Raw genomic sequence first — 17,680 nt, forward strand, 5'->3', positions numbered from 1 at the left:
TATTATATTCCCATTACTTCTCAACTATTTGTCGTAAAGTGAAAATCTGATCCTGACAGCCTCTATTTTGAAAGAGAAGCTTGTTCTTCACCAAGCTTCTCTTTCAAAATTCTTCTCAACCGTTTCTCACGTATACTGACATAAATCTTACCTGGAACACTCAGTAGAGAAATACCTCTGTAATTCTCACATTCAGTTTTTATTTCCCTTTACTTATATGGGTTAGATAGGCCTAAATGCCTTGCCTACTCACTATATATGAAAATAAAAAGGTGTTAGCTGATTTTTTGATACTTATATGGGTACTATGAGAGCTCTACTCCAATTATCTGGCATTCATCCCTCTGTCCAGGTCCTCTCAGCTATGCAATACAGCCACTGTAAAACTTTTACACCCTCTGTTCAAAAAGAAATCAAACTTTTCAAAAATAGAAGAAACTAGTGGCACCACCTGTTGTATCATTTTTTTGTTGTCAAAAGCGCAACCTTCATTAGTGTTGTGTCAAACGTTTATGACATTTGTTTCATTAGAAGCCAAGTTATAGTGCCAAGAGTGACAGTGTGTTTTGACGAACGGTCGGAAAATGAGGTTCAAACAGGGACCTACGATTGACTTTCGTGTTAAACTTGGTAAAAGTTTTACCGAAACACATCAAATGCTTCAAAAAGCATACATTGATTGAATGCTTATCCAGTACTAATTATGCAAGTTTTACGAGTGGTTTAAGCATCAAAGTGGTCATGAGACTTTTAAGGACGACGAAAAGCCGGGCTGTCCAAAAACTGGACTGAGCAAAGTTAACACCCAAAAAGTGCATGATTTCATGAAAGAACACCCGAAATCGTCTGTGAGATTGATTGAAGATGAATTGGGGATTTGAAAATCTGTGCACAATATTTTGACCGAGAGTTTGGGACTTCGTAAATTGTATTCGCGATTTGTTCCCCAGAAGTTGACCAATGACTAAAAAATGTATCGAATTGAACACAGCAAGGACCTCATTAAAACCGCTTGTAAGGACTCAAACTTCCTTAAAGCGATCGTTACTGCTGATGAAATGTGGTGTTTTGAGTATGAGCCTGAAACAAAGCGCAAGAGTGATGAGTGGAGACCACCAGAAGAGGGGCATATGAAAAAAAGTCGCTTGGAGAAGTCAAAAGTAAAGACAGTGCTGATTTGTTTCTACGATTCCAAGGACATTATCCACAAAGAATTCGTTCCACATGGCCAAACAGTCAATGGTAAGTTTTATCTCGAAGTTTTGAAGTGATTGATAGCAAGAATTCATTGTGTATGGCATGAATATCATGATGCAGGCAGCTGGTCACTTTTACACGACAATGCACCATCTCATCGTTCGAACATTGTGCAGTTTTTGAGCAAAAACCAAGTTTTTCTGTTGGATCACTTACCGTATTCGCCTGATTTAGCACCCTGTGACTTCTTTTTCTTCCCCCAACTTCATTTGCTGATGAAAGGAAAGCGATATGACACCATTGAAAACGTTCAAGTGGCAGTAACCATGACTCTCAACAGTATCCCAAAAACCGATATAAAAAACTCATTTAACGAATTAATTGACTATACCAAATATTGTATCGAAGCTGAGGGAGAGTATATTGATTGAAATAAATAATTTGAATAATTATAATTGGCATGTGTTTTATTTTCTATCAAAAGTTCGGTTTCTTTTTGGACAGAGGGTGTATACCTCCATAATTGAGCATTTCTGGTCGAATATAATCTATTCCTGCTGTCTTTCCACATTTCAGGCCTTTGACGGCTTTTTCTACCTCAAGTATGGATATCTATTCCTGATTGCATGCCTGGTCAGTATTTTTTTTTTATCACTGTGCTGTCATCACTGCTAGTTTCATTTAGCAAATTTTCGAAGTAATTACTCCATACTTTAGGGATATCTTTTTCTCCCGTTTTCACATCACCTTGATCATTTCTAATTCCTTTTACAGCACTCTTTCCTCCATTTCTGAACTTCTTCAACAACCTCCAGAATATCCTGCAACCTTCTTGATATTTATTTTCTATGTCCTTACCAAGGTCTTTCCATGACTTTTGTTTAGCTTTCTTACATTTGTCTATGTATTCTCTAAGAGCACAAGCTGCCAGGAACTTTTGATATGCATTCTTCTTTTCCTTCACTGCCTCTTTAACTTCCTGTGTCCACAATGGAGTTCTGATTTTTCTATCCTTGAAGACAACCTTGCCACATGCCTCTCTGGCTGAATTAATCAATGTTTTCTTCAGAGCTTGCCATTGAATCTCCAAGGTTTGATTCCTGTTCTCTTTCATTTTTTACATGTTTGTATATTTTAGTCTACAGTTCACATCTGAGAGCTGCTCAACTTTTATTCGCTTTAAAACTTTCTTACATGTTCTTTTTTTCAACATGAAATTCAATTTTATCCTGCTCAAGACTAAATGGTGATCACTTCCAATTTCAAATCCTCTGTACAGTCTAGTGTCCTGCATAAGAGAGAGAAAAAACATCACTATCAACAATAACATAGTCAATGAGACTTTTTTTTTATTTCTTGCATTTTCTCTTCATACGAATTTGTGCACATTTTTATGCTGGAACATGGTGTTAGTAATAACTAGTCCATGCCGTGAGCAGAAATCTAACAAGTATTTGCCATTATTGCTTTGCTCTTTTCTCCAAATTTTCCCAAAATATTTTTGTATATCTCACAAGCATTTCCTACATTGCTATTTAGATCCCCAACAAGGACCAAATTTTCATTTTTTATTGTGTCAGTTGCTTTCTCTAAAGCCTCAAAAAATTCCTCCACTTCTACCTTAGTAGAACCTTCTGTGGGACCATAGGCACAAATAAATCTCATTGCCCAGTTCCCCATTCCCATATTTGCCCACATTACTCTACTTGAGACTGACTGCCATTCAAGAAGATGAGGCTCGTATTTTGTGTTGAATACTATAGCTACTCCTTCTTTTCCTTGATTGTCATTGCCTGAATATAACATTTTGTATTTATTGCTCAGAGAAAGATCTCACCAGTTTTTGTCTTTTTTGTTTCAGTCACTTCTATTCTATCGATCTGGTACTTATCCAATTCCTCAGCTAGCTCCATTTCTTTGCCATTCAGGCTCCTTATGTTGATAGTACCGATCCTGAACTCTGGTGATGTTGAGTTAGGACGTGTTTCAGGTTTTGTTCCGGTAGCTGCCTTTTTTGCTGTTTGACCTAGTTCCCTGGTAAAACAATGGTGGCTTTGTTTAATAAGGTGGCACCCAATTGACACGAAATTCTGTCATGTTGTACCATCATTTTATATTGTTGTTTAAGCCAATAAGAATACAATTTCTAAAAGGCATGGTAGTAAAAATCTTCAGGTTGTTTTCAAAACCCTTTTCTCACTTCTGCTTTGACTTTTCATCATTTACAAAAGGGATATACCATTGAGATGTTTTCAATTTAGAAAATAATGAGTTGAATGAAGGAATGTTCTGCAACTTCATTCATTTAAATGGTTATTCAAGAGATTGCATCTGAAGTGGAACATCTTCCCTACAACTCAGACTACGTTCCATCAGACATTTGTTAGTTACTATATTGAAGACACATCTCGAGGACACTTGAGTTTTACTAAGATGCCTTTTATAAACGTTTGTTATGCATTAGAAAAAAAGGAAGGCTTTATACTGAGAAATTGTGTATAAAAATGACAGACTTGAAACTACCTTTTGTTTATTATTTCACACATCTCTCTTTCTCTTGGATGGGTCCTATCAATCAAAATGGAAGCATTACTTTCATACAGACACACACACACACACACACACACACATATACACAAACAGAAATGAAAATTAAAATTTATAAAACTGCAAATGCAACATTGTTTAATAAATCATACACTAATAAATTATAAAACTTGATATTTATAACTTATATCCATATATAATTTAGAAATTCGTATCGTAAAAGATTACCTGCAGTATGGCCATTTAAAGTAACTGGACAATTTCCAGTTTCTGCTGACCAAATCTTTAACTGCATATCTGCACCACCAGATAATACAACAATTCCAGATGGAAAGAATCGACAAGAATATACATCCCATACATGACCATTCAGCTGCCGCTAGAAAAAAAAAAGTGACAAGATTGGTTTATAACATCTTCTTAAACTGTTGGAATTTACACTCACAAGAGAATCTTATTTTTTAAATTAAAGAATGGACAAGTATGCAAATTATTACAATTATTTATTTAATGAATACTCAAGGAAGCAACATATTAAGGAAACCACCAACAATTTTAGAAATGCTATATTCTGAATTTCACTAACTCTCACTTGGTTAATGTGAGGTGTTTCTATAGGAATGATGAAAATGCTGCAGCAGCACTTCACGAGTAGAGACATCTGAAGACTTTGCAAAAAGGCCCAATGATACCATACGTAATGCAAATGCATGGTTTGTCAATTTGATTTATGCCCTCTTCCAACCCAGGAAGAGGGCATAAATCTGATATTTTGCAAATGACTGACAATGTTGAGCAGCTAAATGAGAATGCTGTAGTTTCATGAAGTGCACTAGCAAAACAATTAGATTTGCCACACACAACAGTAAGGAGAACTTTGTGTAAATCACTGCAATGTTGCATGTATAAACTCAGCCAGCCAAGGGTTGCAAAAAGGAGATGCCAGCATCCAAGAAATGTATGCATTTCTTGGATTGACATATCTGGCCTGAATGGAGAAAGACAGAGATTGTCCTTGGAACATCCTATGGAGTGATGAAGTGCATTTTCATGTTTGTGGAACAGTAAATACTCAGAACTGCCACATCGTGGACGTGTCTGAGAAGAGCTCCTGATTGAGATAAGTTATTCTAGGAATAATTAGGTATATATGTGTAATTGTTTGAGTAAGAGTGGCTGTAAACGTTGTGCGCTACCGGTATTATTAGTGTAGGGGATTTTTCTTGCCTAAACTTAATTACGAAATCGCTATTATTAGACCTAGTAACCTGCAGTGAAGAAAAAAAAAATGGCGACAGCATTGTCATTCCATGATTTTAATTTAGATTTCAGTCGTTCCGTTAAGTGTGAGGTCTGCTATATGTATTCCTTCGATTACATAAATGATTTGTGGATTTTTAGTGCGGATGGAAGAAGGGGTATGTGCAAAGTGTGACCTGAACGAGGAAATGATGAATGCAAATATGAAATTGATGACAGAAAGTGTTTAGTAATGAGAATGTCGTGGGGAACATGTATGCACGTGTGAAAGAGAAGGATGGTGAGATAGAGAGGTGAAAAAATGTTAAAAAATCAGTAAAAAAGAAAAAGAGCGATTTAAAAACTGTACCAGATGTTAAAAGCGATGAAAGTGAGATGAGAGTGGTGCAAGGAAACGAAATTGAGAGAACGAATGAAACTAGAAATGGTGTGAAGAAGAAATTGAAAGTGAAAAAAAATCGAAAGAATGAATGATGACGAAAGTTGGATGCATGTTGGACTGAAAGTACTGAAACAAAGAAAGATGAATGAGAGTGAAGGTGAGAAGAATGATAGCAAAAGTTGGACGCATGTTAGACCGAGAGTACAGAAACAAAGAAAGATAAATGAGAGTGAAAAAATGTGAAGAATGATAGCGAATGTTGGATCGAAAGTACGGAAACAAAGAAGGATGAATGAGAGTGAAAGTGAGAAGAGGGGCCAAGAGTTAGAAATTTTGAAAGATTTAATGATAGAGAGAATGTGTCGCGAGATTCGGAAGGTGAATTGGATTGGATGAGGCAAGAAATGAAATGAATGGGGAATGAAATTAAGAGAATTAAGGTCAAAACTATTAAAATAAATCACGATGGCATGAAAGAGTTAACGAAAGATGAGCAAGTGGTGTTGTATGGCGACTCCATTATTAAAGGTGTGCTAGAGGATAGAATGCACAAGGTATGTTTTCCAGGTGGTAAAATGAGTAGAGTGATTGAGGCATTGGATATGAGGTGGGAGCGAGCAAAAGAGTTAATAGTATTAATTGGTACAAATGATTTGAGAGAGAACAAAGAGCATGTCAGAATGTATATTAGGAGGCTGCTTGGAAGGATAAAAGAAAATAGTGTGACAGGAAGGGTAGTCAGGTATGACTGTGGTGAAATGAGGTGGAGAGCAAGTATTATGAATGATATGCTGGCTGAAATGTGTGAGGAGATGGGAGTACAGTTTGTTAATGTGTGGAATGAGTTTGAGGGATGAAGTGAGCTGTATGGAGCGATGGACTGCATTTGAGTGGTTATGGTGTGAGTCGCTTAGAGAGACTGCTGCTGGAAGGTAGAGAAATGAATGGAGAGAATGAATCAGATCGAGATGGGAGTGATGTGGAAGAGCAGGAGAGTAAGACAGGAGAGATTGAAGAAGTGGTTATGAATGGGGAAGTGAGTGGTATGAGTATAAAAAATGAGAGAATGGGTGTGCAAGAGGAGCAGGGAAACGGGGAGGCTCAGGGTGAACAGGAATACACAGTGTGAGAAAGGTGGATGCTCCGAGAGGAGGTGAGAGCATGTGTAGGCAGGAAAGAAATGGGATGACCAGGGATCAAGAGGAAACAGATGGAATTGCAAAGGGTTCTGAAATGAAGAAGCAGAAAGGGAAATGGCCCTGGTCTAGCATGGAGAGATCACATCAAGTGAGTGGTATCAGTGGAACTAGCTGTAGAAATCCAGAAATGAGCTGTTGTTTTTGATTCCAATACCAATGCTAGAAGTATAAGGATTCATATACCAATGCTAGAAGTATAAGGAACAAGGCAGATGAAATGGTTGCACTAATTGCATCTGTTCACCCAAAGATTGTTGGAATAAGTGAGACATGGTTGGATGAAGACGACATCCTGAAAGGAATAGAGATGGAAGGGTATGATGTGTTTCGTGAGGATAGAAGGGGCAAAAAAGGGAGTGGGAGTGCTATTGATGATAGAGAAAGAGTTATGTCCATACAAGGTAGAGATGCAAGAGGGAAATAGGGCCAGTGGTTTTGAGGCAGTATGTTGTGAGATAGAAGTGAATAGAATCAAATATTTGGTGGGATGTTGTTATAGACCTGGTAATGTGGATGGTGATGATAGTGAAATGTATAGTCAAATTAGCCAAGCAAATAAGAAAATGGTGATCGTTATGGGCAATTTTAATTATGGCAATATAGACTGGAATGATGAGATAGCAACTGGAAGTAAAGAAAATGAGTTTCTTGAGTTTTTAAGGGATAACTACCTCAGACAGTATGTAACAGAGGGCACACGAGGATTAAGGGTCTTGGATTTGGTCATCTCATCAGAGGATGTAATTATAAATGAAGTGTCAAATCATCCACCAATTGGTGAGAGTGACCATGAGGTGATTACCTGGGTGGTTGCCAGCAGTGCAAGGACCCCTGTGAGAAAAGGGTATATGTGGAACTACAAGGGGAGTGATTATGAAGAGCTCAGGGGACAGCTTGCGATTGTAGCATGGAATGAGGAGTTAGCTGGAAAAGAGATCAATGTAGCTTGGGGGATTTTAAAAAACTATCTAGTAGATGCAATGCCTAAATGTATTCCAAGGGTGAGAAGGTTAAATAAGGTAGGTGTGAGATGGATGAATAAAGAGATTAAGCATGCGATACCGAGAAAAAGGGCATTGTGGAGGCAGCATAAGAGAAGTGGAAGTAACCAATTTCATGAGGTCTACAAAGACCAGGCAAAGAGGGTGACTTGGTTGGTGAGAGTATCTAAAGAGAGGTATGAACAGCAGTTAGCTAATGAAGCCAAAAAGAATCCTAGGGAGTTCTTTTGATATGTAGCCAGCAAAAGAAAGAATGATCATGGAAGGATGACATTGATTGGAGAAAATGGTACAAAGACAGCTGTTGCAGAATGTGTGGTGGAGATACTTAATGAGCAGTTCATAAAGATCTTTCAATCTTGTGAATGTGACTTCATGGAGAGATTGAGAGCAGTTGATGATGGGGAGGAGAGACTGACTGTAAGTGAGCAAGAGGTGTTTGGGGAGTTGAGTAAACTAGATGTAAATAAGGCTGTGGGACTTGATAATATATCACCGCGCATTCTGAAGGAATGTGCCAGAGAGTTGACACCTGCCTTGACATATTTTTTTAATACGAGTGTTGCACTTGGTCAAGTTCCTAAAGAGTGGAAGGAGGGAAAGATTGTGCCACTTCATAAAGGAGGTGATCGAACTCAAGCATCAAACTATAGGCCTATCTCTGTGTCAGGTGTTGCGGTTAAGTTGTTGGAGAAGCTTGGGAGAACTAGGATCCAGTATTGGGTTGACAACAATGGTATAATCTTTGATGGACAGCATGGATTTGCTAAAGGGAGGTCATGTTTTAGTAATCTACTTACTTATTACAATAAAGTGACTGCTTCCTTGGACAGAGGAGAAGGATACAAAGTGATATACTTGGATTTTGCAAAAGCTTTTGATAGAGTACCTCATGATAAGTTGACAGTCAAACTAGAGCAGATGGGGTTGGATATTAGATTAGTGCATTGGATTGAAGACTGGCTATCTGATAGGTATCAATAAGTTGTGTATGGTGGTGTGATATCCAGGAAAAGGAAAGTCACTAGTGGAGTACCTCAGGGGTCTGTTTTATGGCCATTACTATTTAACTTGTATATTAATGATATTGGCAAAGATTTGGATGGAGATATTCAATTGTTTGCGGATGATGCAAAGTTGGGACAAACCATAAAGAGTAGTGAGGATGTTGTGGCCTTGCAAGAAGACTTGAATAAATTGAGTGATTGGGCATGGAAATGGGGATGCGAGTTCAATGACTCAAAATGTAAGGTTTTAAAATTTGGAAAACAAAGATGGATGCAGAATTTATGCTTGGTGAGAATATATTATTCTCATATTATACTGAATATAATATTCAGAATCAGATCATCACTTTACGACAAATAGTCGAGAAAGCATGGGAATATAACAAAGATCTGTATTTAAGTTTTGTCGATTTGGAAAAGGCATATGACAAGGTGCCAAGAGAGAAGCTATTCAATACGCTGCAGTTATATGGTGTCAATGGGGCATTATATCAAGCAATACTTAGTCTTTATTTGAGTTGTAAGTCAGCAGTTAGAATTGAAGGAAGTACAGGAAGATGGTTTAATGTTAAATCTGGTGTGAGACAAGGATGTACATTATCCCCTCTGTTATTCATTATCTATATGGATCACATTATGAAGGAAAGTGGTATTAAACCTGATATCAAAATTGGAGATGTTAATGTCAGCTCTTTGCTTTATGCGGATGATGTTATACTTCTAAATAAATCCGCTACAAGTCTGCAAGATTCTCTGAATAAATTGAATAGCTGTTGTAATAGATATGGTATGAAGGTCAGCAATAAAAAGACAAAGACAATGAAAATAGGCAGAATCATTGAAAATGTCAACTGTGTTGTGAATGGAGAACCTGTGGAACAAGTAAAACATTTCAGCTACTTAGGCACAATTTTTACTGAAGATGGTAAATTAAATATAGAAATAGACAACAGAATCAGCAAAGCTGGTATGGTGGGAAGTCAATTGAATAAATTCATATGGAATAAGAGAGAAATTAGTCGGAACACTAAATTAGCTGTATACAAGACAGTGTTCAAACCAGTTTTAACTTATGGATCTGAGAGCTGGGTCAGAAGTAAAACACTTGACCAAAGACTAGAGACTGCAGATATGAGAGTCCTGAGAAAGATTAGAGGCGTGAACAGATGGCATCAATGGCAATATCATATTAAAAATGAGGATATTAGGAAAGAACTCGACATTGTCAGCATCCAGGAATGCATTAGCAGAGCTAATCTCAGGTGGTATGGTCACTTAAATAGAATGGGATAGGAAAGATTAGCAAAACAAGTGTTCTCTGCCAGGTTGGCAGGAAAACGACCCAGAGGAAGACCAAGATATAGGTGGACTGATACGGTACAAAGTGCCTTGGACGATAGAAATATAAGATCTGATAATGTTGGAGTCTTGACAAGTAACAGATTGATTTGGAAGAAAATTGTAGATAGGAAGTTAGTAATGATGTAATTTTTTCATGTAGTACTGTCATATCCTGTACACCCCTTGAGGGTACATGGCAGGAATTTGATGATGATGATGATGAGAATATATTGTTGGAGGTAGAGGAAATAAGAGATCTGGGGGTGATAGTGGATAAGGATCTAAAATTCAAGGGACACATGCAGCAAAGAGTGTGCCTGAACACAACAGTGTTGGCGCAAAGTGAAGCACTTCCCCACATAGGACCTGAAGTTCAACAATTATTGCATCAATATTTCATAGTGTATAGAGTAATCGGTCACTTATTTTCCATGAAATGCTCATTGTGTTCTCAAGACCTTAACCCCGTGAAACTTGGCTTTGGGTTACATCAAAAGCATAGTGTGCCGAGAGCCTCCATAGCTCAGTTGGTATAGAAAAAGCCCTTAGGTCAGAAAGACCTGGGTTCGATTCCCATCCATGACACAAGGAACCTTTATCTGGTCTCTTTCGAGACCAGATAAAGGTTCCTCATAGGAGGAAGTAGAGGGTTTTTTCACCCAGAAACTTGGGTTTTTTGTGCCACAGAACAGGGAAACCAGCCCTGTGAACACACACAGATCTACAGTCAAAAATACATACTTAGAAGTCTCTCATTGGAGGGCACAGCCTTAACCAATCCTAAGGGACGGATGAGGAAATTTGGGAGGAATCCCACATGACAACAACAGCATGGTGTTGAGGCAAAGTTCCTCACTTGGCAGATATGAAAGACAAAAATCACACATCATGTGGAAAGCCTTTCGACAAATCAATTCTGCTCTGTCATAGACAATGCTGTGTGGCAGTATCAGCTATTTGTCCTGCACAAAGACCAACACATTCGTTGTCACCTCCATTGATCATCAAGATCTCCTTGACAGCTCTTTAGAGCATGTCAGTTCTATGTGTATCACATTATTTTAGGAAATGAGTGAAATAAACATTATCGAATAACTTTGTTTGTCACTGACTCTGAATCATTTCACAATCACATACCATTAGGTTCATATCAATGTAATTTTTTCCTGCTCACAGTGCCATATTTCCTCCTATTGGTAATTTTTGAACTAATTTTTTTTTTTTATTGTCAAAAATTTTTCCCCCATGATCTGGTTAGGGACCTACCAAGTTTGAGGGTATTTTATCAACTGGTTCTTTCTACAGATTGCTCTGAATGGTAGTATTTTAATTTGAAACGCCCTGTATATATACATAGGTTATTCATAACAGAGTTTTGAGGTATAAACCAGCAGAAGGAAAAGTACTTAATTTCTTCTTCTCTTCAAGGATTAGACATTTGCCTGTTCCAGCGTCATTGGTCTTCCTATATCTCTTTCCCTTTTGTCTATATTTATCCATCTCTTTTGGCAGCCAATATATTTCCATCCTAAATAGACGATATTTCCATTTCTCTCTTTATTTCTTCATTTTTTTCATTTGCATTGCAAATATCTAGCTCTCTTCTGATGTCTTCATTTTTTATATAGTCCAATTTTGTTCATCCTTTAATTGCTCCTAAAAATCTAATTTCTGCAGTTTGTATTTTATTGTCATCTTTCTAGAAAGAAAGAAGATGAAAGTAAAATACAAGTCCATGTTTCTGTAGCCATTACTTTATAAAACTTTAGTTGAGTTTCTTGTCTTTCTTTTTTATTATTCAGTGTCCTTTTAATTGTTCCACAGATTTTCTGAAATTTCTTTATTTTTTCATCTATATCTTTATCTTTTAGACATGTTATTATGCATCCTAAATAATTAAACTGCATCACCTGTTCTATTATTTTATTTTCTACAACTATTTTATTTAACATGATCCTGACCTTTAAATGCCATGACTTTTTTTTTTTTTTTTTGTCTGAAATTTTTAAATTGTATTGATAAGATGGCAGCAAATAGATCCAGAGGAAGACCAAGGTCTTCCTCTGGGTCTATTTCTGGGGTGATTGATTGTCAGAAGTACTGTACCTTAGAAGAATGAAATGTTACATTTAACAATATTTCAGTGCTGACAAATAATAGACTAATTTGGAGGAAAATTGTTGATAGAGATTAATAATAATAATGTGTAGTTAATTCATAAATTAATTTTTGAATGTCATCTTCATTGTCTTGTAATGTAATTTGATCACCTGTATTCAGCACTGTATTGATAACAGTTCTTCTTCTGGTTAACCAAATACCATGTTTTATTGTTGTTTTCCATATTTTAATAATCTGATCAATATATATATATAGAGAGAGAGAATTGAATGACTGAAACCGAGAATAATTGTAAGGCTTTAATGGTATAACACACTACTAGTTTCAGCTTTTGACAGCCATCTTCAGGTATCTTTTAAAAATGGGAAACATCAATAAAAACACTGAAGTTTAAAAAAAACTGCAGTACATAATTAACATGAAAAAACGCTGTAGTTACATTTAAGTTGTTCTTTCAATCGTGGCATTGTTTGGTGAGTGCGTGCTTATATATAACAGCACTGTATATATATATTGGTTTGACAACCAAGGTTCCACTGTGTGTATATGTATGTATGTATTAGGATAACCAAGTTATTTTATTATAGACTTGGTTATTTTAACTCCTAATCCCAAGTATGCAAACAATCCCAAGTATGCAAACAATTAAGTTTGCACCTGAAACAAAGTTCACGTCTAAAGGTGGTGCAACACCAGGGCAACTCATTGTAAAGGTGGGTAAAGCTCTGATCACTAGTCTTAGTATTTTCCCATAATGTAAAGCACATCTCACTAAAAGATGTATACTGCAATGCATTATGGGTGGGGTCACTACCCAGACCGGTTTCAACCTTTTTTGAGGTCTCCTCAGTGAGTAGCTAGACCCTAAATACCAAGGTTATAGTAATACGGAGCCTAACTTTACCTATAGAAGTTGCAACAAAGTGTTTTTATTTTTAATAAAAATCTCTGGAGGAGATATAGATGTAATAAATTTTTTAACTTGGGGATATTTAAAAAATTTAGTACATCTATATCTCCTCCAGAGATTTTTATTAAAAATAAAAACACCTTGTTGCAACTTTTATAGGTAAAGTTGATAAGGCTCCGTATTACTATAACCTTGGTATTTAGGGTCTAGCTACTCACCGAGAAGACCTCAAAAAAGGTTGAAACCGGTCTGGGTAGTGACCCCACCCATAATGCATTGCAGTGTACATCTTCTAGTGAGATGTGCTTTACATTATGGGAAAATACTAAGACTAGTGATCAGAGCTTTACCCACCTTTACAATGAGTTGCCCTGGTGTTGTACCATCTTTAGACTTGAACTTTGTTTCAGGCGCAAACTTAATTGTTTGCATACTTGGGATTAAGAGTTAAAATAACCAAGTTTATAATAAAATAACTTGGTTATCCTAATATACAATATCCCCAAGTTAAAAAATTTATTACATGTACATATATATACACACACACACACACACACACACAATATGGAACCTCAGTTGTCAAACTTAATTCATTCCCGAAGGCTGTTTGGAAACTGAATTGTTCAAAAACTGAAACCATTTTCCCATAAGAATTAATGTAAAATGGATTAATTCGTTCCCGAACCCCCAGATGATTGTTTATTTAAACCTTTACAACAGTACTTCATGCATAAGTTCGTATACAAACATAATGAAAATGCATAAAATCTTACATAAAAAGAATAAACACAATAAATAGATAAAATAAAAATGAAATTTAACTTCACTTTAACTATACATACAGGAGAGTTGATGAAAAAATATAAGTGGAAGGAGGTGAGTAAGGGAAGTCCCCTTCCATAAAAGCATCAGGTTACTGTCCTGGAGTTTTTTTCTCTTTCTCTTTTCTGTCTCTTGGGACAGAAAAGAAAATGTCCTGTTGGGCATTTTCTTCCAAAATAACCCAGTCTCATCACAATTGAGAACTTGTTGAGTTAGGTATTCTCCTTCTTCTATAATTCTTGTAAAGCTATTGACAAATTTATCTGCTGCTGCTTTGTCAGCACTAGCTGCAGAGGCCCAGTGTCTCTGCTTGAGACACTGGGCCTCTGTCTCACTAAAAACCTGTCCAATGACATTTGTTTTTGCCTGCGTTTTAAAATGTTTCGGAAGTGAGACATGGCACTGTCATTGAAATGGTTTATGATGCGGTTTGCTACAGCTTTGTGAGGGTGATATCTTGCCACAAAACTTTGCACCTCACCCCATTTCGCACACATTTCTTTGATCAAAGAACTAGGCACATCCTCAACCCCTTCCTCTGTGTCTGAAGACATTTCCTCTGCCTCCATCTTTTGCTGCTCCTTCTGAAGATGTTCCGGTTCTTCCATGGTGAGCTCATTCCTGTGATCCTCCACATCGACATTGTCAACTTCCAAGCCCATGCTTTTGTCCAGAGATACAATATCATCGCCAAGAACAACATGCTCAGCCTCAATGTCTCTGTCTGCTACACAGCCTGGCCACAATTTCCTGCAGGCCGAGTTCATCATCCTGTAAGTCACTTGCGCACAGGCTTTGTCAAGGATACTTAAGCAATGGAGGACATTGAAGTGATTTTTCCAGAATTTTTCCTGTGTCAGAGGTCACGCCAAAACACCTTTAAAACAGTGCTTTGGCGTAGAGTTTCTTAAAGTTCGAAATAACCTGCTGGTCCGGGGCTGAATTAGAGAAGATGCGTTAGGGGGCAGGAACTTTACTGTGATAAAATCAGACTCCTTCACTAACTCATCCTCCAAGCCTGGAGAGTGAGCAGGAGCATTGTCCATCACAAGAAGGCATCTAATTGGCTTCTTTTTTTTTTTTTTCTTTCTTGAAGGTATTTTTTCACACTTGGGGCAAGGACTTCATGGATCCACTCAATAAACAACTGTCTGGTTACCCAAGCCCTACTATTAGCCCTCCACATAACAGGCAATTTACTTTTCATCACGTTATTTTTCTTAAACACCCTCTGATTCTCAGAGTGGTACACAAGCAATGGCTTGACCTTGAAGTCCCCACTTGCGTTTCCACATAGCAAAAGAGTCAGCCTGTCATTGGCTTGTGTCCTGGCAATGCTTTTTCCTCCTGAGTGATGTAGGTCCTCTTTGGCAATTTTTTCCAAAATGGGCCGGTTTCATCACAGTTGAACACTTTGCACTTTACATAGTCACTAAATTCTTGCACATATTTCTCAGCAACTTCTCGGTTCGAACTTGCAGCCTCCCCATGCCTAACCACACTATGAATGCCGCTTCTCCTCTTAAATTTCTCGAACCACCCTCTACTAGCTTTGAACACATCAGTATCAGCACTTGTACCAGTTTTTCTTTAACAGGTCATCATGTAATCGCCTTGCTTATTCACAAATTATAGCTTCAGAAACACTATCACCAGCTAACTGTTTCTTGTTTATCCAAATCAGCAACAATTTTTCCACTTCTTCAATCGTCTCTTGCAACATCAGCTCTCTTGATTGCCTCTTTATTTTTGAGTATTGTACATATTGTTAATTTCGCCATACCGAACTGCATAACAAGATTTGAGACACGAACGCCATTTTCATGTTCGGATATGATTTCTTTTTTCATCTCTATCATGGTTCTAACAACTTTTTTTTTCGCTTTGTTGCTATCACTATTCTTCTGTGACCCCATGGTGGCTTAATTAATAATAATTTATGAAAAAAAAAAACAACAAAACACAAAGAAAATCAAGAAAATTCACTGCAAATTCGAGCAGGTGTCTGCACTGAACGAAGGCTGCCGCATAACTGCCGCTTTCCCGCCTTACAGTTCAGCACGCGAAGCAAGTGATTTCCGTTTGCCTGTTCGAGAACCGAAATTCTCTTCAGAAACCGGGACTTTTTTGTTCGGAAAATATGTTTGGGAACTGAATTGTTCGAGAAGAGGCATTTGACAACCGAGGTTCCACTGCACATATATGTTGAATAGAGTTGGAGATAAAGTATATCCCTTTCTAACACCCTGATTAATTTCAATCTCTCTGAATTTATTAATAACTGTAACTGTATTTTTGTATCTTTATATTATATATTTATATCTTATATATATACAATGGTGCCCTAACTGTATGTTATTCCTATTATTGTTTTAAACTACTGTATTGATGATGTCCTAAGATACTTAGGATGAAATATTTACAATTAAATAATTTTCACTGCCGTTAATAGGTGTGTTTCTTTTAATTATGACCGCACCACAGGTTTCGTTATTTAAAAAAGTCCACCTAGATCCGAGTCTTTTTCCAGCATCTTGGCAAAGAATACTTGTTTTGTAAACCTTTCCTTTTCCATTCTGTTTTATGTGACCATATTGTCTGAGGTTAACTATGCTCAATCACTGCTCAATGCTAACAATATCAGATTCCTTCCTAATATTCTGGTTTTTAATATGATTCTGCAACTGATGTCATCTATTTACCCTTCTAATTTTTCTCAGAACTCTCATATTTGTGGTTTCCAGTCTTTGATCAAGTGTTATAATTTCTCTCATATTACATATAAATTTATTCAGTTGATGTGCCAACAACACCAGTTTTTCTAATTCTATTTTCTAACTACTACTTCTTCCTTTTCAGTAATAGGCCTAGTGGCCTGTTACAGTCTCTTTCCATCTTTAAGGCCATCCTCTATTCCTTCTCCCTTGAGGTTGATATCGCTGTACCTCTCTCTCTCTCTCTCTCAGGAGAGTCTTCCTTTACTCACTCATTCTTTCTGTATGTTGTCTCCATCTCACTCTATAAAGATTGAGGTAGTTTAAAACAGATATCACAATTTCTTTTGACTAGTTTATTATACCAGCTATTTTGCACATGAATCTCATTTCAGAGCTTCTCAGTCTTTTTCTATCTGCTTGAGTTATGGTCCAGGCTTCTGAACCATATGTTAATTAATACATTCAAATATCTAGGCTACCACTTATCTTATGAAAGAGAGAAAGCCATGCAACATAAAATAACCAATTATTTAGGAATAATTGGTTATTTTATGTCAAATATTCAATCCCAATTCTTATTCTTGCTCATTAAATTGGGATTGAATATTTGATTGGTAGTTTTTGTTACTCCTATATAATTAGTTATTTTCTGTTGCATGGCTTTCTCTCTTTCATAAGATAAGTGGTAGCTTAGATATTTAAACATATTAACCTGTTCTGTAATATCATTGTTGGCGTAAATTTTGCTTCTGATTGGGTCTTGGCTTTTAAATGCTTTGGTTTTGGAAGTGAAGATTTCCATGTTGTATGTTTTTCCTATTTCATTTAATGAAAAAGCTGCTTGCTGTAGTAATTCTTCATTATCTTCAATTAGAACCTGATCGTCAGTGAATAAAATTGTATTGATGCTGGTGTAATCATTTATGTGAATGCCAAAACTGGTTGTTTCTCTCCACTCTCTTATAATATTATTAATATAGATATCAATGAGGAGTGGAGATAGTCTACATCCTTATCGAACACCTGCATTTATGTTCCGTGGTCAAATTTTTGACCACGGAATATATTGAAAATTACATTAATTAATTGGGTAGGAATGTTCTCATCTCTTAAAATTTCCAGTAGCTTATTATCATTGACTTTATCAAAAGCTTTTTTATAATCAATGAATAATAT

General features: G+C 36.7%; 1 protein-coding gene across 2 annotated transcripts in view; it reads right to left on the reverse strand.

Moving 5' to 3' along the window:
- The window catches only part of LOC150096252 (proteasomal ATPase-associated factor 1-like), a 147,726-nt gene that overhangs the window by 57,780 nt on the left and 72,266 nt on the right, over positions 1-17,680 (reverse strand). For both annotated transcript variants that reach the window (XM_090408880.1, XM_090408879.1), the window contains exon 6: positions 3,973-4,123. In XM_090408880.1, the coding sequence (XP_090265006.1) occupies positions 3,973-4,123 (151 nt within the window). The remainder of the gene's footprint in view (positions 1-3,972; positions 4,124-17,680) is intronic.

This window comes from Typopeltis vanoorti, chromosome 19, assembly GCF_054136105.1.
Source record: "Typopeltis vanoorti isolate ZY-2024b chromosome 19, IOZ_Tvanoo_1.0, whole genome shotgun sequence".
Classification (NCBI taxonomy): domain Eukaryota; kingdom Metazoa; phylum Arthropoda; class Arachnida; order Uropygi; family Thelyphonidae; genus Typopeltis; species Typopeltis vanoorti.